Raw genomic sequence first — 26138 nt, forward strand, 5'->3', positions numbered from 1 at the left:
AGGAGGGGTTACTTCATAACCTGTATGTGGTTTGTGCCTTAAAGTTCTATTTTCAGGCTACACTGGATTTCAGACAGTCTACATATCTTTTTGTGGTGTATTCAGGGAAGTGCAAGGGCAGAAAGCCTCTTCTACTACTTTGTCCTTTTGGTTGAGGACCTTGATTCGCTTGGTCTATGAGACAGCGGGACATAAGCCTCCTCAGAGGATCACAGCTCATTCAACTAGAGTTGTGGGTTCGTCTTGGGCCTTCAAGAATGAGGCATCTAAGGAGCAAATTTGTAATGTGGCTACCTGGTCCTCCTTACACACTTTTACAAATTTTAACAAATTTGATGTTTTTGCTTCTGCAGAAGCTGTTTTTGGGGGAGAGGTTTTGCAGGCTGTGGTGCCCTCAGATTAGGGTCCGCCTTTTACCCTCCCGGTTTCATTCAGTGTCCTCTAGATCTTGGGTATATGTTCCCAACAGTAATGAATGAAGCTGTGGACTCTCCTCCCCTTTAGATGGAAAACATAATTATGCTTACCTGATAATTTAATTTCCATCGAGGGGAGGAGAGTCCACGGCTCCCGTCCGTTTCTCTGATGGGCGGACCTAAATTTAATGATCTTCTGACACCATTTATACCCTGTTTCTCCTACTGTTCCTTGTTCCCTCGGCAGAATTACTGGGGGAAGAGGGAAGTGTGTGTGTGTGTGTGTGTGTGTGTGTGTGTGTGTGTGTGGGGGGGGTATTTAAGCCTTTGGCTGGTGTGTCTTTGCCTCCTCCTGGTGGCCAGGTTCTTAATTCCCAACAGTAATGAATGAACCGGTTGTCTCTTCTCCCCTCGATGGAAATTAAATGATCAGGTGAGCATAATTTGTTTGTGTTTTAGTATACTTAGTATACTTTATTGCTTGGGTGGCTACCTTGCAATCCCTCAAGACACCTACAGTTGCAAGAAAAAGTATGTGAACCCTTTGGAATGATATGGATTTCTGCACAAATTGGTCATAAAATGTGATCTGATCATCATGTAAGTCACAACAATAGACAATCACAGTTTGCTTAAACTAATAACACACAAAGAATGAAATGTTGCCATGTTTTTATTGAACACACCATGTAAACATTCACAGTGCAGGTGGAAAAAGTATGTGAACCCTTGGATTTAATAACTAGTTGAACCTCATTTGGCAGCAATAACTTCAACCAAACGTTTCCTGTAGTGGCAGATCAGACGTGCACAACGGTCAGGAGTAATTCTTGACCATTCCTCTTTACAGAACTGTTTCAGTTCAGCAATATTCTTGGGATGTCTGGTGTGAATCGCTTTCTTGAGGTCATGCCACAGCATCTCAATCGGGTTGAGGTCAGGACTCTGACTGGGCCACTTCAGAAGGCGTATTTTCTTCTGTTTAAGCCATTCTGTTGTTGATTTACTTCTATGCTTTGGGTCATTGTCCTGTTGCAACACCCATCTTCTGTTGAGCTTCAGCTGGTAGACAGATGGCCTTAAGTTCTCCTGCAAAATGTCTTGATAAACTTGGGAATTCATTTTTCCTTTGATGATAGCAATCCGTCCAGGCCCTGACGCAGCAAAGCAGCCCCAAACCATGATGCCCCCACCACCATACTTCACAGTTGGGATGAGGTTTTGATGTTGGTGTGCTGTGCCTCTTTTTCGCCACACATAGTGTTGTGTGTTTCTTCCAAACAACTCAACTTTGGTTTCATCTGTCCACAGAATATTTTGCCAGTACTGCTGTGGAACATCCAGGTGCTCTTGTGCAAACTGTAAACGTGCAGCAATGTTTTGTTTGGACAGCAGTGGCTTCCTCTGTGGTATCCTCCCATGAAATCCATTCTTGTTTAGTGTTTTACATATTGTAGATTCGCTAACAGGGATGTTAGCATTTGCCAGTGACTTTTGTAAGTCTTTAGCTGACACTCTAGGATTCTTCTTCAGCTCATTGAGCAGTCTGCGCTGTGCTCTTGCAGTCATCTTTACAGGACGGCCACTTCTAGGGAGAGTAGCAGCAGTGCTGAACTTTCTCCATTTATAGACAATTTGTCTTACCGTGGACTGATGAACAGCAAGGCTTTTGGAGATACTTTTATAACCCTTTCCAGCTTTATGAAAGTCAACAATTCTTAATCGTAGGTCTTCTGAGAGCTCTTTTGTGCAAGGCATCATTCACATCAGGCAATGCTTCTTGTGAAAAGCAAACCCAGAACTGGTGTGTGTTTTTTATAGGGCAGGGTAGCTGTAACCAACACCTCCAATCGCATCTCATTGATTGGACTCCAGTTGGCTGACATCTCACTCCAATTAGCTCTTGGAGATGTCATTAGTCTAGGGGTTCACATACTTTTTCCACCTGCACTGTGAATGTTTACATGGTGTGTTCAATAAAAACATGGCAACATTTCATTCTTTGTGTGTTGTTAGTTTAAGCAAACTGTGATTGTCTATTGTTGTGACTTAGATGATGATCAGATCACATTTTATGACCAATTTGTGCAGAAATCCATATCATTCCAAAGGGTTCACATACTTTTTCTTGCAACTGTATTAAACCTCCCAATATTTCTTAAGGAATATAGATTTCCATATGCTATAAGGTTTCAATTTTGTGGTATTTTAAATGTCTTTAAAACAGACCAATGAGTAAGACACATGAAACCTTACAGATGAGGGTGTATCTTATCTATGGTTGATTTTTAACTAGCTTGTTTCCACATTAGGCAAAGGTAAAGTCCGCATTTACTTTCTTTACCGTGGCATCCCTACTTGGGGGCGGATCATACAAAAACACTACTAATGGAGGTTAAAGTAAAACTAAACAAGCATTTTTTAATTTGAGGGATTGATTATATTACATAACAAAGGCAGCAGGAAAATTCTGTAAATAAAGTAGATACTTTTGTGGTCTATTTTTGCTTTTTTTTTTTTTGCTATGTCATTGAGGAAAACAAAAAGCTTGGATGCAATAGGCAGTTGGGTAAGACTGAACAAATTTCACTAATAGGTAAACGGGAGTTTTTTTAAGCCCTAGTGGGATAAACAGTATGTTACTACTGCCATAATAACCGTGCAGTACTTACAGAAACTACATTCATTGCCCCCTTTAATAAGTGATATTGTAGTGAATTACCAGTTGAAGTCTTATCTGCTTTTACAGCAATTCAGTCAGTATATCTCGGACTCAAATAGAAATTCAGATATATAATCCATAATGAACCCTTCTTGCACAAAGTGCTAAAATGTCTCTTGCATAGTACTTATTAGGCATGTGCATTCATCTAATTCGGAAAGGAAACAAATGCCCAACATGGCGGCCACCAGTAGCTTTCAGCTATTTTCTAAGCCAAATTGTTTTCCTGTGAAAATGTAAACACACTAAGATCTCTACAAATCCAGATCTTAGCGTAATTCACTTTTACAAGAAGAATTATTGCTCTGTGGTCATATGTTCTAGATAGAAAAAAATGCCAAAATAATCTTACAGACACCTCTGGCATGATATTATGAATGGATTAATAGATTTAATTGACCCCCAAACATTAAGCATTGCAACCATAAATTGCATAAATTTTGCCAGCTACTTCAACAACAAAATCGACTCCATCAGAACTGAAATCAGCTCTCAACATACTACCGGTCTCCCACCCCCTCAAAAGTTCACAATCATCCAAAACCCACATATCCATAAATTTAGCTCTTTTGCCCCTGTTACAGAGGATGAAGTTTCTGTTGTTATACAATCATCTTACCTCACTACCTGTCCCCTCGACCCCATCCCCTCACAACTACTCCCCTCCCTCTCTTCTACCCTTACCCCTATACTCTCACACATCTTCAACCTCTCCCTCAGCACTGGTATAGTTCCCACATCTCTTAAATATGCATTAGTCACACCTATCCTCAAAAAAAAAACTCTCGATCCAACCTCCCCATCCAACTACCGCCCTATTTCCCTACTACCTCTTGCCTCAAAGCTTCTTGAAAAGCTAGTACTGTATATGCCCGTCTATCCCATTTCCTTACGTTAAACTCCCTCCTTGACCCAAAGCAATCTGGATTTCGCCCCCTTCACTCAACAGAGACAGCAATTGTTAAGGTTACCAACAACCTACTTACAGCAAATCAAAAGGCCACTTCTCTCTACTTATCCTCCTTGATCTATCTTCAGCCTTTGATACTGTCAAGCACCCTCTCTTGCTCAACCCTCCAATCCTTCGGCATCTGTGACACAGCTCTCTCTTGGTTCTCTTCCTACCTGTCTAACCGTACCTTTAGTGTAGCCTTCTCTTAGGTATCCTCTGCCCCGTTACCTTTTTCTGTTGGGGTACTGCAAGGCTCTGTCCTCGGTCCCCTTCTCTTCTCAATCTACACGTCCTCACTAGGTTCCTTAATAAAGTTCCACGGGTTTCATTATCATTTGTATGCCGACGATACCCAAATCTACCTCTCTGCATCAGAACTATTTCCTTCTTTGCTAACCTGTGTCACTAACTTTCTCTCTCATATCTCATCTTGGATGTCCTCTCACTACCTCAAGTTAAATCTCTCCAAAACTGAGCTCCTTATTTTCCCCCCTTTTTCCAAAATCTCCACCCCTGATGTCTCTAACTGTTTACAACTCCATCATTACCCAAACCTCACATGCCCAATGTCTTGGGGTCACTCTTGACTCAGATCTTTCTTTCACTCCTCACATTCAGTCCTTGGCTAAAGCCTGCCGCTTCCACCTTTAAAAACATCACTAAAATTAGACACAACAAAGATTTTAATTCACTCTCTCATCCTTTCCCGTCTTGACTACTGCAACTCTATACTGTCTAGTCTTCCTAGCTGCCGCCTAACTCCTTTACAATCCATAATGAATGCCTCTGCCAGGCTCATCTTCCTTGCACGTCACTCTTCATCTGCCGCACCTCTCTGCCAATACCTTTACTGGCTTCCTCTTGCTTGCAGGATTAAACACACAATTCTCACTCTGACACACAAAGCCCTCATTTCCACTGCTCCCCCCTACATCTCAGACCTTGTCTCCAGATACTCTCCCTCCCGTCCCCTTCGCTCCGCTCATGATCTCCTACTCACCTCCTCACATTCCTGTCTACAAGATTTCTCAGGACTGGCTTCCATCTTATGGAACTCTCTGCCTCGCTCCACAAGAATTTCCCCTAGTTTTAAAAGCTTCAAGTGCTCGCTGAAGACTCTACTATTCAGGGACGCTTACAACCTACACTAACCATCCTATCTCAACTGCTATCCCCTAAAACCCCATAGCATGTAAGCCTATAAGCCCAGCTGTTTGTAGTTAACCTTCATAAGAGCCGACTACAACATGCAACTCTCGGCAGGACCCTCTCTCTCCATTTGATCCATGTAATCGTTTTTTTTATATACCACCCATGTTCATAGCGCTGTGGAACCTGTTGGCGCTCTACAAATACCTGATAATAAATAATAAATACTCTGCTTCATGCCACATAAAAAAAAAAATCCTTGTTTCACGATGATTAACCTTTGGATTATAATGTATCTTAAATAGTAAACTATATTAGAAACATTTTTACCACAAAAAGCATTTAATCAAAATAATAATAAATATATATGATAAATCATTTCAGAACTTTTTCCACCTTTAATGTGACCTATAAACTGTACAACTCAATTGAAAAACAAACTGAAATCTTTTTGGTAGAGGAAAGAAAAAATATAAAAATAAAATTATATGGTTGCATAAGTGTGCACACCCTTAAACTAATACTTTGTTGAAACACCTTTTGATTTTATTAAAGCACTCAGTCTTTTTGGGTATGAGTCTATCAGCATGGCACATTTTGACTTGGCAAGATTTGCCCACTCTTCTTTGCAAAAACATTCCAAATCTGTCAGATTGCGAGGGCATCTCCTGTGCACAGCCCTCTTCAGATCACCCCACAGATTCAGGTCTGGGCTCTCGCTGGGCCATTCCAAAACTTTAATCTTCTTCTGGTGAAGCCATTCCTTTGTTGATTTGGATGTATGCTTTGGGTCGTTGTCATGCTGAAAGATGAAGTTCCTCTTCAGCTTTCTAGCAGAAGCCTGAAGATTTTGTGCCAATATTGACTGGTATTTGGAACTGTTCATAATTCCTCTAGCTTAGCTAAGGCTCCAGTTCCAGCTGAAGAAAAACAGCCCCAAAGCATGATGCTGCCACCACCATGCTTCACTGTGGGTATGGTGTTCTTTTGGTGATGTGCAGTGCTGTTTTTGTGCCAAACATATCTTTTGGAATTATGGCCAAAAAGTTCAACCTTGGTTTCATCAGACCATAACACCTTTTCCCACATGCTTTTGGGAGACTTCAGATGTGTTTTTGCAAAATGTAGCCTGGCTTGGATGTTTTTCTTAGTAAGAAAAGGCTTTCTTCTTGCCACTCTACCCCATAGCCCAGACATGTGAAGAATACGGGAGGTTGTTGTCACATGTACCACACAGCCAGTACTTGCCAGATATTCCTGCAGCTTCTTTAATGTTGTTGTAGGCCTCTTGGTAGCCTCCCAGACCAGTTTTGAATCAATTTTGGCGGGACGTCCAGTTCTTGGTAATGTCACTGGTGTGCCATATTTTCTCCACTTGATGATGACTGTCTTCACTGTGTTCCATGGTATATCTAATGCCTTGGAAATTCTTTTGTACCCTTCTCCTGACTGATACTTTTTAACAATGAGATCCCTCTGATGCTGTGGAAGCTCTCTGTGGACCATGTCTTTTGCTGTGGGATGCGACTAAGAAATTTTCAGGAAAGATCAACTAGAGCAGCTGAACTTTATTTGGGGTTAATCAGAGGCACTTTAAATGATGGCAGGTGTATGCTGACTCCTATTTAACATGATTTTGAATGTGATTGCTTAATTCTGAACACAGCAACCACATTATTTTAGTTTGTTTTGTTTTTTCCCTCCACCTGAAAGATTTCATTTTGTTTTTCAATTGCCTTGTACAGTTTATAGGTCACATTAAAGGTGGAAAAAGTTCTGAAATGATTTATCTTTGTCTCATTTTTTTACATCACAGAAACCTGACATTTTAACAGGGGTGTGTAGACTTTTTTTTATATCCACTGTGTGTGTGTGTTTATATATTTTAGTCACAGCCCGGGCCGGCCTGACTGCGCCATTACATTCAATGCAGCTCGCTCCTGGTGTCAGACAGAGCAGGTGCGAGCTGCATTGAATGTAATGGCGAGGTCGGGTCGGGCTGTGACTAAACAGCTGGCCCGATGCGTTCTGAGGGAAAACCAGACCCGCTCAGTAGAGCACAGAGGGCGGGTCTGGAAAACCCTCTTATTTTTATAAAAAATCACCGGAGATGATATATAATAAAAAAAACTAGCACTAATATAATGTTATATAATTCTGCACTATGTGCAGAATTATCTAACATTATTTTTTACGTTTACTGGCACTTTAAGTTCATTTGAGTGTTTCTTGGTCAAATACAAAAGCCTAGCATTATGATTGCGCTGGAAAGCGGGTAGTATATGCCTAATCGGAATTTGTCTTCGTATAGCTATCCATCTGGATCATTATGGTTCTTTTCTTGGCAATGGATCACTTCCATTATCCTTTTGTAACTCCTGGTTCTTGTGCACCGATAATTTTCACAAATATTCTGGTGTTTTTTTCCCAGCACAGTTCAGTTCTTTGTGTCTTTTCTTATTTTGATAACTTCCTGGTGGTACAGGGTGTGTATGCAGAGGAAGCAGCCTGTCTTTGTAGGTAATTTAGTTTCTTTACAGTGTGAGAAGACAGATCAGTGTACCCATAAATAATTTAGTCTATACAAACAAGCATGGTTTCCTGTGTAACATATTTTTTTTTTTTACCATTTAATTTTGTATTATTATTATTTATTATTAATTTAAAGCAGTTTGTGTGCATGTTTTAAACAGAACATGGTTGCGTGCCTGATTAAATATTAGATCAGAAAAATCACAGTAAGTTGCTTAAATTCCATGATCACTTTTTCTTTCACCTCACCATCATTCCCTAAGTTTAAAAAGTATTTTTTTTTTTTAACTTGGAGATATCTAAGTGAATACTTTTTTCCTTTTGTGTATGTGTGTTTATACTGTGTGTGTGTATATGTATGTGTGTATATATATATATATATATATATATATATATATATATATATATATATATATATATATATATATATATATATTTTTCCATCTTAATGGGAGGAGAGTCCACTGCTTCATTCATTTACTTGTGGGAATTAAGAACCTGGCCACCAGGAGAGGCAAAGACACCCCGGCCAAAGGCTTAAATACCTTCCCCAGTCATTCTTTGCCTTTTGACACAGGAGGTTGGCAGAGAAGTGTCGGAAGATTCGGAGTAGTCTCTTATGGAGGGTAGTACTCTTCGCAATGGTACTGGAGTTTTAAGTAGTCCTGTCAGCCTCTCAGTGAGAGCATGGGAGAAAGTTAGAGTCCGGAGATGCAGGGGGAGTTCTTCTGCGAAACCATCCCGACTCATATTTACAGCTCCTTAAGCAATCAGCGTTGACAAGTTTTGCTGCCTGCTTTCTGCTCTCAAGTCCATGTCAGGAGCGATGCTACTAACCTGTCACCCTTGATAGGCAGTGTTCCTGTTCCATGGCATAGATTGTGGTAAGATGGTTTCATTTTTTTATACATGTGTCATAACGCTAGAAGACAGGGTCACAGTGTGACTCCTTTTATCTGTATTGAATCAAGGGTTAATATCTCCTAAGGGGGATTATTGAACAAGGGGTGGGGTAATAATCTTATATGTTTGTTTGATTTTATGCTGCTTTTATGTGTGAGATGTTATGGGCTCATAGGCTGTTATGGAATATACAGGTTTCACTTTCACTTTGGAAGCCATGCAGCTTACAAGCTTGGCGCACTTTTTCTCATAGCAGGGACGGTCCTGCGTTGTGCACCATATCATGCTTCCCTCTTTCCTGACAGGGTGTCTATCAGAGAGGAGTATTAACTCTCTGTACTGTCTCGGTCATGGGAGGTAGTGAGTGCCACAGCCATTGGAATATAAAGGTGCATTTTTTTTTAATAAAATGTTTTATTTTTATAGTTCTCTGGTTATTGCACTAGTGATGGAGGATTCTGTTACTTAGAGGGAACGTCCTCTATTCCTAAAGAGTAATTCCTGTTTATAATGTGAGGCCTTACCGCACCCTCAATTATGTTCCATATGCCTTCATAATGTGATAATATCAAACATGTTTGATACCACTGAGCCGTCCACCTCTGAAGAGTTGTCGTCCAGTGAGGTGCGTACCCTACATGCTTATCTCTCTACACATGCAGTTTCCCGTAGCATTGCTGAACCTCCATCTGGAGGGGGCCATTTTTCACCAGACGTTACTGCACAGCTCAGACGGCGGTGTATGTGGCCTTTTAATGCTTTACCTCGCCCTGCTAAGCGCAAGCAAAAGGTTACGTATTGCACTCCTTCCCAGAGTACATCAGATAATTTATTGGATTTAACTGAGGGTTATCCGAGGATGAAGTTCTTTCTGAGACTTCAGAGTATGAATATTCTGGGTCGAGTCTGCTGCCTCTAAACCTCCGGCTGCGGAGCAACCAGACTTTAGTTTTAGGAATTTGCGCTTTCTTCTAAAGTAAGTTTTTGGCGAATTCAGTGATTCCAGAGGCCAAATTGCCTGAGGAACCTTTAATTCCTAAATTGTATAGAGTTTGAGGACAGGGTGGTACCTTATCCTTCCCTGCTCCTGTTAGATGGTGAACATATTAAGAATGAATGGGACTGGATCGTTCCTCTCTTCTCCCTTTAACAAATTGTTCCCGGCCCTGGACTCTCAATGGAGTTGTGAGGTTCTGTCCCTAACAGGGATGGTGCTATCTTCACCCTTGCTAAACGTATTACTATCCCGGTTGAGAATAGCTCTTCGTTTTATGAGCCCATGGATAAAGGATGGAAACTCTGTTAAGACAATTTTCAACATACGGGCTATCTGTCTCAACTGGAGGCGGCTGTTGCCGCGGTTGCTGGAGAAACTACCTTCTGGTGTGATGCCTTATAGGATTGATTGGGGTGGAGAGGTCCCCTCGACGTTTCTGTGGAACAATTTACGGCCTTGAGGGTTGCTAATTCTTTTATCTGTGATGCTATTAGGCAGATTATTCACCTAAATGCTAAGGCTTCAGCCTTTTCTGTTCAGGCTCGTCGGGCTCTGGGTGAAGTCCTGGTCTGCGGATATGACTTCTAAGTCTAGACTTCTTTCCCTCCCCTTTAAGGGAATGATTTTGTTTGGTCCAGGCCTGGACTCAATTATCTCCATGGTCACAGGGGGCAAGGGTGCCCTTTTACCGCAAGAGAATATGAACGAGTCTAAGGGACAATTTTAGTTCTTTTCGTTTTGATAAAGCCCATGTCAGCAGTCCTCCGCTAAGCCTGAGCAAACCAAGAGCTCTTTGATACCGGCTCAGTCCTGGAAGAAATTCAAGCAGAGCAAGAAGCCCGCCGAGTCTATGTCGGCATGAATGGGCGGTCTCTGGTCCTCTTCGGATCGTGTAGGGGGCAAACTGTCGCTCTTTTTAGTCGCTTGGTTCAGGGACGTGCAGGATCCATGGGTCCTGAAGGTCATAGCTCAGGGTCACAAGATACGTTTCAAGTCTCTGTCACCCAAGGGCAGTTCAGCCTTTCTGGGGTGCCTACGGGATCTGTTCTCTTAGGAGTTATTGTCCTGGTGCCTATCGCAGTGTGAGGTTTGGGATACTATTCAAACCTTTTTGTGGTGGATTGAACTTCCCGTCCGATTTGGACCTGATGTGCTTAACCAAGTTTTTAAATGTCCCCTTGTTCAAGAGGGAGACAATAGGTTCATTCTTCCCCTCGTTAGAGAAGGGCAGTTCATGACCACCATAGATCTGAAGGATGCTCCCTTCACGTTCCAATCCTCAAGGGCCACTTCCCGTTCCTAGTGTTTGCGTTCCTGGACCGGCACTTCCAGTTTATTGATCTTCTGTTTGGTCTAGCTGGTATAGTGGGGAGCATAACTGCCTTCCAAGTGGTTGACCCGGGGTTAATCCCGGCCAACGTGGCATTCTCAAAGACGTTTTTCGGAGAGTGGACCATTCGGAATTTCTCCTGTCTTCTTCGATCCCATGGATAGTAGATAAATCTAGAGAGTTTTCATGTATCGAGTATCAGGGTGGAATTCCCGGGTACTATAATAGTCTCCATAGACATGAGAATTTTCTAACAGACCAGAGACATTGCAGGCTAGCTTCAACATGTCTTGACCTCCTTAAGGCCATCTGTGGCTCGGTGTATGGAGATGATTGGTCTCATTGTGTCCAGCATGGACATAATTTCCTTGCCAGGTTTCACCTCAGACTGTTGCAACTGCGCATGCTGATCATTCGAATCTGTCTTGACAGATTTCTCTGGACAACAGATTGATAGAATCTCTTTCTGGGTTTTTTGTCCGTATCACTGGTCCCAAGTGATGTCAGTCTCAAAACCATCCTGGGTGATTGTGACTACGTTTGCGAGTCTGTCAGGAAGGGCCTATGGACTCAGGAGGAACAGCTCCTTTCCGATAGCATTTTGTATCTTCAGGCAATATACAATGCTCTGAAGGCTTGGCGTCTGCTGGGTTCATCCCAGTTTATCAGATTCCAATCAGTTAATATATCCTCGGTGGGTTACATCAACCACCAGGCGGGAAACGAGAAGCTCCCTAGCTATGAGGGAAGTATCTCGGATTCTGGAGTGGGCGGAGACCTCATATTTGTTCGCTGTCAGCAATACACATTCCGGGTGTGGACAATTGGAAAGCGGATTTCCTCAGCAGACAATACTTTAATCCGGGGGATTGGTCTCTCCATCCCGAGTGTTTGCAGAGATTTGCAAGAGGAAGATCTTATGATGTCTCTTTACCTAGTTACCCAGATATGGGTCGAGGTACAGGGATCCTCAGGCGGAGCTTACAGATGCATTAGCGGTGCCTTGGAGGTTCAATCTAATTTATCTTTTACGACAGTTACCACTACTTCCTAGTGCAGTGTCTCGAATCAAGCAGGCGTCTGTGATACTGATTGCTCCGTCTTGGCCGCGAAGGATATGGTTCGCGGACTAGTTGGGATGTCATTATCTCTTCCGTGGAAGTTACCTTGCCGCAGGGATCTGCTGACCAAGGTCTTTTTGTTTTTGTCTAGATCTCTGAGGCTGACTACGTTGAAATTGAACGCTTAGTCCTAGCCAAGATAGGGTTGTTTGAGAGTGTTATTTTTACTCTCATTCAAGCTCCTAACTGGTTGTTTGTCGCATCTATCATAGGTGTGGAGGACCTACTTATTCTGTTCTCCAGAATGAACTGGAGAAGGGGTTTTCAAGTCCCCTGAGGGATCAGATTTCGGCCCTGTCTGGTTACTGCACAAGAGGTTCGCTGAGCTTCCTGATGTGCAGTCACTTGTTAAGGCTCTGCTAGGATCAGACCTGTGTTTAGATCTATTGCTCCTCGGAGTTTGAATCTTGTTCTTTAGGTTTTGCACGGGCTCTGTTGGAGCCTTTTGCATGACGTAGACATTAAACTAAACTATGTCTTGGAAGGTTCCTTTCTACAGGCTATTGCTTCTGTGCGCAGAGTATCTGTGATTACTGCCTTGCAATGCGTCCCTCCTTATCTGGCTTTCCATGCTGATAAGGTTGTTCTACGAACCAAGTTAGGTTTTCTTCCTAAGGTTGTGTTAATTCACAACACCAATCAAGAGATTGTGGTTCCTTTCAACGTAATTCTGTATGTGGTTTGTGCCTTGAAGTCCTATCTTCAGGCCACGTAGGAATTTAGACAAACTTCTTTTTGTTTATTCACTTTCCGGGAAGCATGGGGGTCAGAGGGCCTCTTCGACTTCCTTATCTTTTGGCTGATGAGTGTTCTACGTTTTTCATTGAGAAGGTGGGACATAAGTCTCTTCTGAGGATACGGTTCATTCAACTAGAGCTGTGGCCTCTTCTTGGGCCTTTAAGAAGGAGGCTTCTATGGAGCAGATTTGTAAGGCGGATACTTTGTCCTCTTTACATTCTTTTGCAACATTTTACATATTTGATTTTTTTGCTTCGGCGGAAGCAGCTTTTGCGAGAGAGGTTCTGCAGGCTTTGGTGCCCTCAGTATAAGGTCTGCCTCCTTTTACCTTCCCGCTTTCTTTATTCAGTGTACTCTAGAGCTTGGGTATTCCCACAAGTAATGAATGAAGCAGTGGACTCTCCTCCCATTAAGATGGAAAACATAATTTATGCTTACCTGATAATTTTATTTCCAACTTTGGGAGGAGAGTCCATTGCTCTCGCCCGTGTTTCTGGGGGAGCGGACCTAAATTTAATATTCTTCTTCTGGCATCATTTATACCCCGATATTCTCCTACTGTTCCTTGTTCCCTTGGCAGAATGACTGGGGGATGAGGGGAGTGGGGGAGGTATTTAAGCCTTTGGCTGGGGTGTCTTTGCCTCCTCCTGGTGGCCAAGTTCTGTATTCCCACAAGTAATGAATGAAGCAGTGGACTCTTCTCCCACAGATGGAAATGAAATGATCAGGTAAGCATAATTTATTATTTATATCCAGTTGGAGAATGAGCTAGTGCTGGAATAAGGGTATTTCTTTTGTTTTCTTTTTTTCATTAATAATATACCAATTATTACCCCCTTGCACCAGAGTTGCAACAGTCATTTTTTGCATCTGTTACTCACCCAACTAATTATTTCCCAACCACAGCTGGACTAATTTCTTAATAAATATATATATATATAATATATATAATATATATTATTATATATTATAATAATAATTTTTGTTGTAGGTGTGTGCACTCTCACTATCTGTCATCAACCGCCAGGGTGCTCTATGGGCATTTCAATAGTATTCAAATTGGATAAGCACTCACTGGACATATATATATATATATATATATATATATATATATATATATATAAGTGTATATATATATATATATATCTAAGTATATATATATCTAAGTATATTTTGAAACCATGAAACGAATGAACAGCAAATTTTTAGTCTGGTATTATTAAGTAGGTAATTTTAGAAATATAATAATGTTAATATTTTGAAACCCCTTTTGCACCTTTTTGTGCTAAAAGACAAATATAATGCACAGAGTTAATTGAAGTAAAATAAAAAATAAAATCTCTTTATCAAACATCACTTTTTAGAATATTTTTTTTTTTTTTTTTAAATTTGAAGTATAATCAGCTTGATCTCCATTGATCTATTTGATCTCTAGGAAGTCATTCAGGTCCAGCTTACACAGGCCGTTGGAAAAGAAGAGAACCTCACAAAGGATGAAACGGAAAAAGAGAAAGGGAATGAAAAGTCTTCTAAGAAAATGCTTTCAAGAGGTTTGTGTTTAAGATGTGTCAAACCTATTTGGGCAATTTTAACTCCTCTGTAGCTAAATGTGCAAGTCAGGTCTGAGCTGTCATTTTAACATTGAGCTGAAATTAAAATAACTAACTAATAACTTTAACCCATTTTAGATATATTGTAAAGAACTGTTGAGCATTTTATAGAAATGTCATATTGCCTTATTTATTTAATTTATCTTGCAGATTCTAGTCAAGAATATACAGACTCTACAGGAATAGATCTGCATGAATTTTTGGTAAACACACTGCAAAGTAATCCCAGGTAGACTAAAATTATGTTGTTATGGAATTTTACATTATATAGACATTTCAAAAGAATTTTGAGATTTAAAAAAATAAAAATAATGAATGCACACACACTCACACACACTCACACACACTCACTCACACTCTCTCTCACACTCTCTCTCACACTCACACACACACTCACTCACACTCTCTCTCACACTCTCTCTCTCTCACACACTCTCTCTCTCTCACACACTCTCTCTCTCTCACATTCTCTCTCTCTCACACACTCTCTCTCTCACACACTCTCTCTCTCACACACACTCTCTCTCACACACTCTCTCTCACACACTCTCTCTCACACACTCTCTCTCTCACACACTCTCTCTCACACACTCTCTCTCTCACACACTCTCTCTCTCACACACTCTCTCTCTCTCACACACTCTCTCTCTCTCTCACACTCTCTCTCTCTCTCTCACACACTCTCTCTCTCTCTCACACACTCTCTCTCTCTCTCACACACTCTCTCTCTCTCTCTCTCACACACTCTCTCTCTCTCTCTCACACACTCTCTCTCTCTCTCTCACACACTCTCTCTCTCTCTCTCTCACACACTCTCTCTCTCTCTCTCACACACTCTCTCTCTCTCTCTCTCTCTCACACACTCTCTCTCTCTCTCTCACACACTCTCTCTCTCTCTCTCTCTCTCTCTCACACACTCTCTCTCTCTCTCTCTCTCTCACACACTCTCTCTCTCTCTCTCTCTCTCTCTCTCTCTCACACACACTCTCTCTCTCTCTCTCTCTCTCTCTCACACACTCTCTCTCTCTCTCTCTCTCTCTCTCTCTCACACACTCTCTCTCTCTCTCTCTCACACACTCTCTCTCTCTCTCTCACACACTCTCTCTCTCTCACTCACACTCACACACACTTTTTTTTTTAAAAGGCATTCATTCATTTTTGTTTCTCTATACTAATACTTCAACCCCTTTGAAAGGCCATGTTTAGAGCGAAATAAAATGTTCCAATGTACTCACCTAATGAATGGAGACTCGCAGTGTCACCCTTTCATTGAATTTTACAAAAATAAATACAAAAAATATTAATTTAAAAGATTTTTGGGTGATTTATAATTTATTTTTATTAATATTGTTGTTGTTGTCATTTATTTGGATAGTGCTGCAATATTCCATGTTATTTCTAGTTTAATATTCTGGGGTGTAAAATGTACTAAAGGGACATGAAACCTACATTTTTATTGGTTTCATGATTTAGATAAAGTATGTTAAGAGAAGTAAATTAGAATTATTTTTTTTTAAATTATAAAATTTTCTTTGTTCTATTGTAATCTCTTGTTGAAAAGCGAAGTAAGCTCTGGAGCGTGCATGTGTTTGCAGCACTATATGGTAGTAGATTTGTATGTATTTTATACATGCACTAGATGGCTGTACTTTTTCCTGCCGTGTAGTAATCCAGACATGTTCACCCTACCTATCTACAAAAAAAAAAGAGAATGAAGTAAATTTGATAATAGAAGTAAATTGGAAACTTTTTTAAAATTGTATTCTCTGTCTGAATCGCAAGCAAAAAAAATGTGGGTTTCATATCCCTTTTAAGATGGGTCATTTTGTATTGTAAAGAAAACAAAAATAGATGAAAGCTTTTATCATTTTGCCAGTGCCTCATTATCTTCTTTTGTCCAATTTATTTGTCCTCTGTAGAACTTAGGTAAAATTATGTAAACATTAAAGACTGCAAAGACTTTTGTCAGGCTTCTTGACATAAGTAAACCTTGCAGCATTGACACTTTGCAGCATTGACACTTTGCATTCCATTTTTGTCCAGGTCTCAAAGGCATTATTTTATCTCTTTTTTTTCTTTTCTGTAAAGTATTTTCCATTTTAGTTTTTTTTTGAATAACACTGTATTATCTTTAGTCTAGTCCACCTAAGCATTAAGTTGCAGTCACTAGGCTGTTCAAAACTGTCTAAATGCAATTTCTTCTATAAGATACGACGATTCCACTGATTCATCCTTTACTTGTGGGATATTATCCTCCTGCTAACAAGAAGTGGCAAAGAGCACCACAGCAGAGCTGTCTATATAGCTCCTCCCTTGATTCCACCACCCCAGTCATTCTCTTTGCCTACTCTAAGTAATAGGAAGGGTAAAGTGAAAGAGGTGATAAAATGTTAGTTTTTATTTTCTTCAAGCAAGAGTTTTTTATTTTAAATGTTACCGGTGTGTACTATTTTCTCCCAGGCAGCAGATGGATGAAGACTTCTGCCTGGAGGCTGATGATCTTAGCAGTTGTTACTAAGATCCAGAGTAGTTCCCACAGAATGGCTGAGGAGTACTTAAGAAACTTCAGTGTGAGGAACGTTTTTCATGCTATAAGCAGTGAGGTATGTTAAGTCATTTTTTTCTGGAGAGACTGTGTTATTTCAGAATTGGCTGACAGTATCCCCATGAGGGAAAGGGTAAGCAGTAATCCTAAAGTATAAAGAGGGGTATTACTGAACTTGCATATTGGGCTATAAAAGAAAAAAATGGTTAACACTGATGATTGTGGGCAAACGTTTTCATGACTGGGAGTACAGACTGGAGTACAGATAACGTTTTTTATGAGACGTTTTTTTATACTTTGAGTATAAGAGGGTACACATGGCTTCATTTATGGGTATATGAACCCACATGGCTAGGTTTTAGACCGCTCTGGTGTGGTTATTTTAGGCTGTGAGACATCGAGTGAGATGGGCGGGGCCTATTTTCGTGCCTCAGTTGCGCAGTTGTTTTTCCCAGACAAGCAACAAGCTCCAACTCCGGTGGGCCTTTTAGAACAGTATTGGGCCAAATCGAAGGTTTACTCCGATTTTACAGACCCCTGAGGGCAGGTAGGCGTTTTTTATTTGAAATAAGTGTTTTATAGCACTACGTTTTTCTGGTAAGGGTTAAGTATTTCTTTCCTTGTGGGGCAAACTTAACTGAACAGTTGGGATGCTTTTATCATAAAATTGGGATAATTTTATTGTTTTAAAGCAGTTTTAGAAAAATTGTATGCTTTTTTTCTCTTAAAGGCGCAGTACCGTTTTTTTTTTGTCACAACCATTAACGCCCGCCCAAGTGATGCCAAGTACTTCTAGTGCGTCTAATTCTTTCACCCTGCAAGATATGGCCGCAGTTATGTCTACTACTTTCACAGAGGTATTATCTAAACTGCCTGGTTTGCAGGGGAAGCGCAATAGGTCCGGTATTAGAGTAAATGCTGAGCCCTCTGACGCTTTATTGGCCATCTCCGATTTACCCTCACAATGTTCTGAATTGGGGGTGGGGGAATTGCGGTCTGAGGGAGAGTTTTCTGATTCAGGAAAGATGTTCCCTCAAACAGACTCAGATATGACGGCTTTTAAGTTTAAGCTGGAACACCTCCGCTTGTTGCTCAGGGAGATTTTAGCGACTCTGGGTGATTGTGACCCTATTGTAATTCCACCAGAGAAATTGTGTAAAATGGATAGATATCTAGAGGTTCCTACTTACACTGTTTTTCCGGTCCCTAAGAGGATTTCGGACATTGTTACTAAGGAATGGGATAGACCAGGCATTCCGTTCTCTCCCCCTCCTACTTTTAAGAAAATGTTTCCCATATCGGACACCATTCGGGATTTGTGGCAGACGGTCCCTAAGGTGGAGGGAGCTATTTATATCCTGGCTAAGCGTACAACTATACCTATTGAGGACAGTTGTGCTTTCAAAGATCCTATGGATAAAAAATTAGAGGGTCTTCTAAAGATATTGTTTATTTATCAGGGTTTTCTTCTACAACCTATAGCGTGCATTGTTCCTGTAAGTACTGCAGCTGCTTTTTGGTTTGAGGCTCTAGAGGAGGCTCTTAAGGTTGAGACCCCATTAGATGATATTTTAGATAGAATTAAGGCTCTCAAGCTAGCTAATTCTTTTATTACAGATGCCGCTTTTCAACTGGCTAAATTAGCGGCAAAGAATTCATGTTTTGCCATTTTAGCGCGTAGAGCGTTATGGTTTATGTCCTGGTCTGCTGATGTGTCATCAAAATCTAAGCTATTAGCTATTCCTTTCAAAGGTAAGCCCCTTTTCGGGCCTGAACTGAAGGAGATCATTTCCAACATCACTGGAGGAAAAGGCCATGCCCTTCCTGAGGATGAGACAAAAATAATGAGGGCCAAACAAAATAATTTTCATTCCTTTCGAAACTTCAATGGTGGTCCCTCTACCTCCTCCCCTGCCACAAAGCAGGAGGGGAATTTTGCTCAATCCAAGTCAATCTGGAGACCTAACCAGACCTGGAATAAAGGTAAACAGGCCAAGAAGCCAGCTGCTGCTACCAAGACAGCATGAAAGGGCAGCCCCCGATCTGGGACCGGATCTAGTAGGGGGCAGACTTTCTCTCTTCGCTCAGGCTTGGGCAAGAGACGTTCAGGATTCCTGGGCTTTAGAAATCGTGACCCAAGGGGGAGATTTCCTCTTTCACGGTTGTCTGTAAACCAGACAAAAAGAGAGGGGTTCTTACACTTTGTAGAAGACCTATATACTATGGGTGTCATCTGCCCAGTTCCAAAAGCAGAACAGGGGCCAGGGGTTTTACTCCAATCTGTTCGTGGTTCCCAAAAAAGAGGGAACCTTCAGACCGATTTTAGATCTCAAAATTCTAAACAAATTTCTCAAGAGTCCCATCCTTCAAGATGGAGACCATTCGGACAATTTTTCAATGATCCAGGAGGGTCAATATATGACCACCATGGATTTGAAGGATGCGTATCTTCACATTCCTATCCACAAAGATCATCACCAGTTCCTCAGGTTTACCTTCCTGGACAAGCATTACTAGTTTGTGGCTCTTCCTTTCGGGTTGCCCACAGCTCCCAGAATTTTCACAAAGGTGCTAGGGTCCCTTCTGGTGGTTCTAAGGCCGCGGGGCATAGCAGTGGCGCCCTATCTTGACGATATCTTGATTCAGGCGTCAACTTAACATCTAGCCAAATCTCACACGGACATTGTGTTGGCTTTCTAAGATCTCACGAGTGGAAGGTAAACATAAAGAAGAGTTCAGGTGTCCCTCTCACAAGAGTTCCATTCCTGGGAACTCTGATAGACTCGGTAGACATGAAAATTTTTCTGACGAAGGTCAGAAAATCAAAAATCTTAACCACCTGCCGAGCTCTTCATTCCATTCCTCGGCCATCAGTGGCTCAGTGTATGGAGTTAATTTGTCTAATGGTAGCGGCGATGGACATAGTTCCGTTTGCTCGCTTGCATCTCAGACCACTGCAACTGTGCATGCTCAGACAGTGGAATGGGGATTATGCAAATTTATCTCCTCAGATAAATCTGGATCAAGAGACCAGAGACTCTCTTCTTTGGTGGTTGTCACAGAATCATCTGTCCCAGGGAAGGTGTTTCCGCAGGCCAGCATGGGTTATAGTGACGACGGACGCCAGCCTCTTGGGCTGGGCGCAGTCTGGAGTTCCCTGAAGGCACAGGGTGTGTGGACTCAGGAGGAGGTTCTCCTTCCAATAAATATTCTAGAGCTGAGAGAGATATTCAACCATCTTCAGGCGTGGCCTCAGCTGGCTTCGGCCAAATTCATAAGATTCCAGTCGGACAATATCACGGCTGTAGCATGTATCAATCATCAAGGGGGAACAAAGAGTTCTCTAGCGATGATAGAGGTTTCAAAAATCATTCAATGGGCAGAGACTCACTCTTGCCATCTATCAGCAATCTATATCCCAGGAGTGGAGAACTGGGAAGCAGATTTTCTCAGTCAGACTTTTCATTCGTGGGGAGTGGGAGCTCCATCCGGAGGTGTTTGCACAATTGATTAATCAATGGGGCACACCAGAATTGGATCTGAAGGCATCTCATCAAAATGCCAAACTTCCTTGTTACGGGTCCAGATCAAGGGATCATCAAGCAGTACTGATAGATGCTCTAGCAGTACCGTGGTCGTTCAGCCTGGCTTATGTGTTTCCTCCTTTTCCTCTCCTTCCTCGTCTGATTGCCAGAATCAAACAGCAGAGGTCTTCGGTAATTTTGATAGCACCTGGCCACGCAGGACTTGGTATGCAGATCTGGTAGAGATGTCATCTCTGCCACCTTGGAAACTGCCACTGAGACAGGACCTTCTCATTCAGGGTCCGTTCCAACATCCAAATCTAGTTTCTCTGCGGCTGACTGCCTGGAGATTGAACGCTTGATTTTATCTAAGCAGGGATTCTCTGAGTCGGTCATAGATACCTTGATTCAGGCTCGAAAGCCTGTCACTAGGAAAATTTATCATAAGATATGGCGTAAATATCTTTATTGGTGCGAATCCAAAGGCTACTCATGGAGTAAGATCAGGATTCCTAGGATTTTGTCCTTTTTCCAAGAAGGATTGGAGAAGGGGTTATCAGCTACTTCCTTAAAGGGACAGATTTCTGCTTTGTCAATCTTACTGCACAAGCGTCTGGCAGATGTCCCAGACGTTCAGTCGTTTTGTCAGGCTTTGGTTAGAATTAAGCCTGTGTTTAAACCTGTTGCTCCGTCATGGAGTTTGAATTTAGTTCTTAACGTTCTTCAAGGGGTTCCGTTTGAACCTATGCATTCCATAGATATTAAGCTTCTATCTTGGAAAGTTCTGTTTTTAGTTGCTATCTCTTCTGCTCGAAGAGTTTCTTAACTATCTGCATTACAATGCGACTCGCCTTATCTTATATTCCATTCTGATAAGGTGGTTTTGCATACCAAACCTGGATTCCTTCCTAAGGTTGTTTCTAATAAGAATATTAATCAGGAAATTGTTGTTCCTTCTCTGTGTCCTAACCCTTCTTCTAAGAAGGAGCGTCTGTTACATAACTTGTACGTGGTTCGTGCCTTGAAGTTTTACTTGCAAGCGACCAAGGATTTCCGTCAAACACATTCTCTGTTTGTTGTCTATTCTGGAAAGCTTAGAGGTCAAAAAGTTATGGCTACCTCTTTCTTTTTGGCTGAAAAGCATAATCCGTTTGGCATACGAGACTGCTGGACAGCAGCCTCCTGAAAGGATTACAGCTCATTCTACTAGAGCGGTGGCTTCCACATGGGCTTTTAAAAACTATGCTTCTGTTGAACAGATTTTTAAGGCTGCGACTTGGTCTTCGCTTCATACCTTTTCCAAATTTTCCAAATTTGACACTTTTGCTTCTTCTGAGGCTTTTTTTGGGAGAAAAGTTCTTCAAGTTCTTCATTCGGTTGAATGACTGGGGGGTGGAGTCAAGGGAGGAGCTATATAGACAGCTCTGCTGTGGTGCTCTTTGCCACTTCCTGTTAGCAGGAGGATAATATCCCACAAGTAAAGGATGAATCTGTGGACTCGTCGTATCATAGAAGAAATCAATTTATCAGGTAAGCATAAATATACTTTTTTAGTTGGATTATTAATGTATAGTTCAGCTTCTGGTGACCATGTAATCTGTTCTATGAACCTTTTGATGTTTGAGTCCTAAAGGTAGAGGAGGTGTCAGATTCTTTTTTCTTTTAAGTATACCTGTATTTGTTGTTGAACTTAAATTTGTGTCAAAATCTCTGACTAGGATCTGAGATGATCTTCACCTTGCTAAGGTCTATTTAATGAACACAGGAATGCTTTTTGCTAAAAAAAAGTTCAGCAGTGCATATCTCTTCAAACTCTTTTTGAGATCTTGTGCTTTTTCTCTCACACCCTCATATAATCTCATTCTAGAACTGATTGTGTAAGGGTTGGTCTTCTTCTTCTTCAAAGTCTTGAGTAGGCTCATTTTTACACATTTTATTCCCCTCATTTACACTGTCACTTCTACTTTTACTTATTTGGGGTATGTAGTGTTTGCTGTAGCCTTGCTTCAGTTTGGAAAATTATTATTTAATATGATTATTATTTTTACAGACAGATTGGTGCAATTCCTCTTAGTTCACCTAACTTCTGTCTTTGAGTCTGGTATTTACCTCCCAGTGATATGTCTAGGAGTCAAAATTCCTTTCTCTTTCTACTCTCCATAAGTCCTAAATGGGCTGTATTTTTATGGAAGGGTACAGAAAAAGAGGTTGAGGCATATATGTGGTGGGGAGTCATCCGAAATACTTAGTAGCACCCGAATTCTGTGTCACTACTGAAGATAGCCTTGTACTGGTTAGAGATTTTGTACTTCTCCAGGTTTGCTATTTTTCTTGTAATCGGCTTGCTTAAATAGGAAAATATTTATAAAGTAAAAGTTCTAATTTCTTGCTTATACAAAAACAATATTGATCATGAGAAGGATGATTCTTCCTTTGTGGACCCATTAAAAAGTAGGCTTAGCCAGCCTTCAAAATGGATTTCTTTTCTCCTACTTTGGTGTGTCCGGTCCACGGCTTCATCCTTACTTGTGGGAATATTCTCTTCCCCTACAGGAAATGGCAAAGGGAGCACACAGCAAAAGCTGTCCATATAGCCCCCCCTCTGGCTCTGCCCCCCAGTCATTCTCTTTGCCTGCTCTGAACAAGTAGCATCTCCACGGGGATGGTAAAGAGTATGTGGTGTTAGTTGTAGTTTTATTTCTTCTATCAAGAGTTTGTTATTTTAAAATAGTGCCGGTTTGTACTATTTACTCTACAACAGAAAGTGATGAAGACTCAGTAACAGATTAAAAGCTTATAAATTGGGCTCTATGCTGGTTGACACTATTGTGGGCTAAATCGATTTGCTTATATCATATTCTTATGACATTTGGAGTGTTTTATGAGTTTAGAAACACTTTTGGGAACGTTTTAATTATGCCTGGCATTGGTTTAGACGCCTAATCTAGTCAGAAAGGCCCCTTCACTCTGGTATGCAGAGGGAGGAGGCCTCATTTTCGCGCCTCAGTTGCGCAGTTACTTCCAAAGGCAGTGCATGCAGCTTCATGTGAGAGGGTCCTGTGGCTGAGAAACAGTCTCCGGAAGGCTTATTTCTGTGGTGAATAACCCCTAAGGAAGGTAAAAGCCGCAGCAAAGTCTGTGGCAGGGACTGTAGTGTGTTTAAATCGGTTAATTGAACAATTAGCTCCGGTTTGCTTATTTAAGGGTCTAGAAACTTCATATTTGGTGTGCAATACTTTCAAAGCATTGGGTGTAAATTTTATAAAGATCGGATATTGCCTTCATAGTTTTTTTCAGAAATAAAGTGTGTTCCTTTTATTATTTAAAGAGACAGTAACGGTTTTGTGTAAAATCGTTTTTATTGCATTAATAGCCTGCCTAAATCTGCCTAACATGTCTGTACCTTCAGATAGCATATGTTCTGTGTGTATGGAGGCCAAGGTGGTTCCCCCTTTAAATGTATGTGCAAATTGTGCCATGGCGTCCAAACAAAGTAAGGACAGTTCTGTCACATTTAATAAGGTTGCCCAAGATGATTCTTTAAATGAAGGTAGTGGGGATAGTTCATCATCCTCTCCTTCTGTGTCAACACCAGTTTTGCCCGCGCAGGCGATACCTAGTACATCTAGCGCGCCAATGCTTGTTACTATGCAGCAATTAACAGCAGTAATGGATAATTCTATAGCAAATCTTGTATCCAAACTGCCAGCATTTCCCAGAAAGCATGATTGCTCAGTTTTAAATACAGAGGATAAGCAAGTTGGCGCGGACAATAATTTATCTGTTATACCCTCACATCAATCTGAGTTGGCAGTGAGGGAGGGTCTGTCTGAGGGAGAAATTTCTGATTCAGGAAAAATTTCTCAGCAGGCAGAACCTGATATCGTGGCATTTAAATTTAAGCTAGAACATCTCCGCGCTCTGCTTAAGGAGTTGCTAGCTACTCTTGATGATTGTGATACTCTGGTAATTCCAGAGAAGTTGTGCAAAATGGACAAATTCTTAGAGGTCCCAGTGCACGCCGATGCTTTTCCGATACCCAAGAGGGTGGCGGACATAGTGACTAACGAGTGGGAGAAGCCTGGTGTACCTTTTGTTCCCCCTCCTATATTTAAGAAAATGTTCCCCATTGTCGACCCCAGAAGGGACGCATGGCAAACGGTCCCTAAGGTAGAGGGGGCAGTTTCAACGTTAGCCAAGCGCACAACTATCCCTATTGAGGACAGTTGTGCTTTCAAAGATCCTATGGATAAAAAATTGGAAGGATTGCTTAAAAAGATATTTGTTCAGCAAGGTTTCCTTCTTCAACCGATTTCGTGCATTATTCCTGTCATCACGGTGGCGTCTTTTTGCTTCGAGGAACTAGAAAATTAGCTCTAAAAGGAGACTCTATATGATGAAGTCTTGGACAGAATTCACGCACTAAAGTTGGCTAATTCCTTTATTTTGGATGCCGCTTTTCAATTGGCAAAATTAGCGGCGAAAAATTCAGGTTTTGCAATAGTGGCGCGTAGGGCGCTTTGGCTAAAATCTTGGTCGGCAGATGTGTCGTCCAAAACAAAATTGCTTAATATTCCTTTCAAAGGGAGTTCCTTGGCAATGAGAGAGGTATCCAAGATCATCAAATGGGCGGAGGATCACTCCTGCCACCTATCTGCGATTCACATCCCAGGAGTAGACAACTGGGAGGCGGATTATTTGAGTCGTCAGACTTTCCATCCGGGGGAGTGGGAACTCCACCCGGAGGTCTTTGCCCAGTTAACTCGACTATGGGGCATTCCAGACATGGATCTGATGCCGTCCCGTCAGAACTCCAAGGTTCCTCGCTACGGGTCCAGATCCAGGGATCCCAAGGCGACACTAGTGAATGCATTGGTGGCGCCTAGGTCGTTCAACCTAGCTTATGTGTTTCCACCGTTTCCTCTCCTTCCCAGGCTCGTAGCCAGGATCAAACAGGAGAAGGCCTCGGTGATTCTGGCCACGCAGGACTTGGTATGCAGACCTGGTGAATATGTCATCGGCTCCACCATGGAAGCTACCTTTGAGACAGGATCTTCTAGTACAAGGTCCATTCGAACATCCAAATCTAGTCTCTCTGCAACTGACTGCTTGGAAATTGAACGCTTGATTTTATCTAAGCGTGGGTTTTTTTGGCGCAATTTTTTTTTTCTATTTCCGGCGTCATACGTGTCGCCGGAAGTTGCGTCATTTTTTGACTTTTTTTTGCGTCAAAAGTGTCGGCGTTCCGGATGTGGCGTAATTTTTGGCGCCAAAAGCATTTAGGCTCCAAATAATGTGGGCGTCTTATTTGGCGCTAAAAAAATATGTGCGTCACTTTTGTCTCCACATTATTTAAGTCTAATTATTTATTGCTTCTGGTTGCTAGAAGCTTGTTCACTGGCATTTTTTCCCATTCCTGAAACTGTCATTTAAGGAATTTGATCTATTTTGCTTTATATGTTGTTTTTTCTATTACATATTGCAAGATGTCCCACGTTGCAACTGAGTCAGAAGATACTTCAGGAAAATCGCTGCCTCGTGCGGGAGCTACCAAAGCTAAGTGTATCTGCTGTAAATTTTTGGTATCTGTTCCTCCAGC

At 41.5% G+C, this 26138-nt stretch overlaps 1 protein-coding gene across 8 annotated transcripts in view; it reads left to right on the plus strand.

The window, feature by feature from the left end:
- The window catches only part of R3HDM1 (R3H domain containing 1), a 546502-nt gene that overhangs the window by 144537 nt on the left and 375827 nt on the right, over positions 1–26138 (plus strand). For all 8 annotated transcript variants that reach the window (XM_053698247.1, XM_053698246.1, XM_053698242.1 and 5 more), the window contains 2 exons: positions 14296–14410; positions 14621–14699. In XM_053698247.1, coding sequence (XP_053554222.1) covers positions 14296–14410; positions 14621–14699 — 194 coding nt within the window. The remainder of the gene's footprint in view (positions 1–14295; positions 14411–14620; positions 14700–26138) is intronic.

This window comes from Bombina bombina, chromosome 1, assembly GCF_027579735.1.
Source record: "Bombina bombina isolate aBomBom1 chromosome 1, aBomBom1.pri, whole genome shotgun sequence".
Lineage (NCBI taxonomy): Eukaryota > Metazoa > Chordata > Amphibia > Anura > Bombinatoridae > Bombina > Bombina bombina.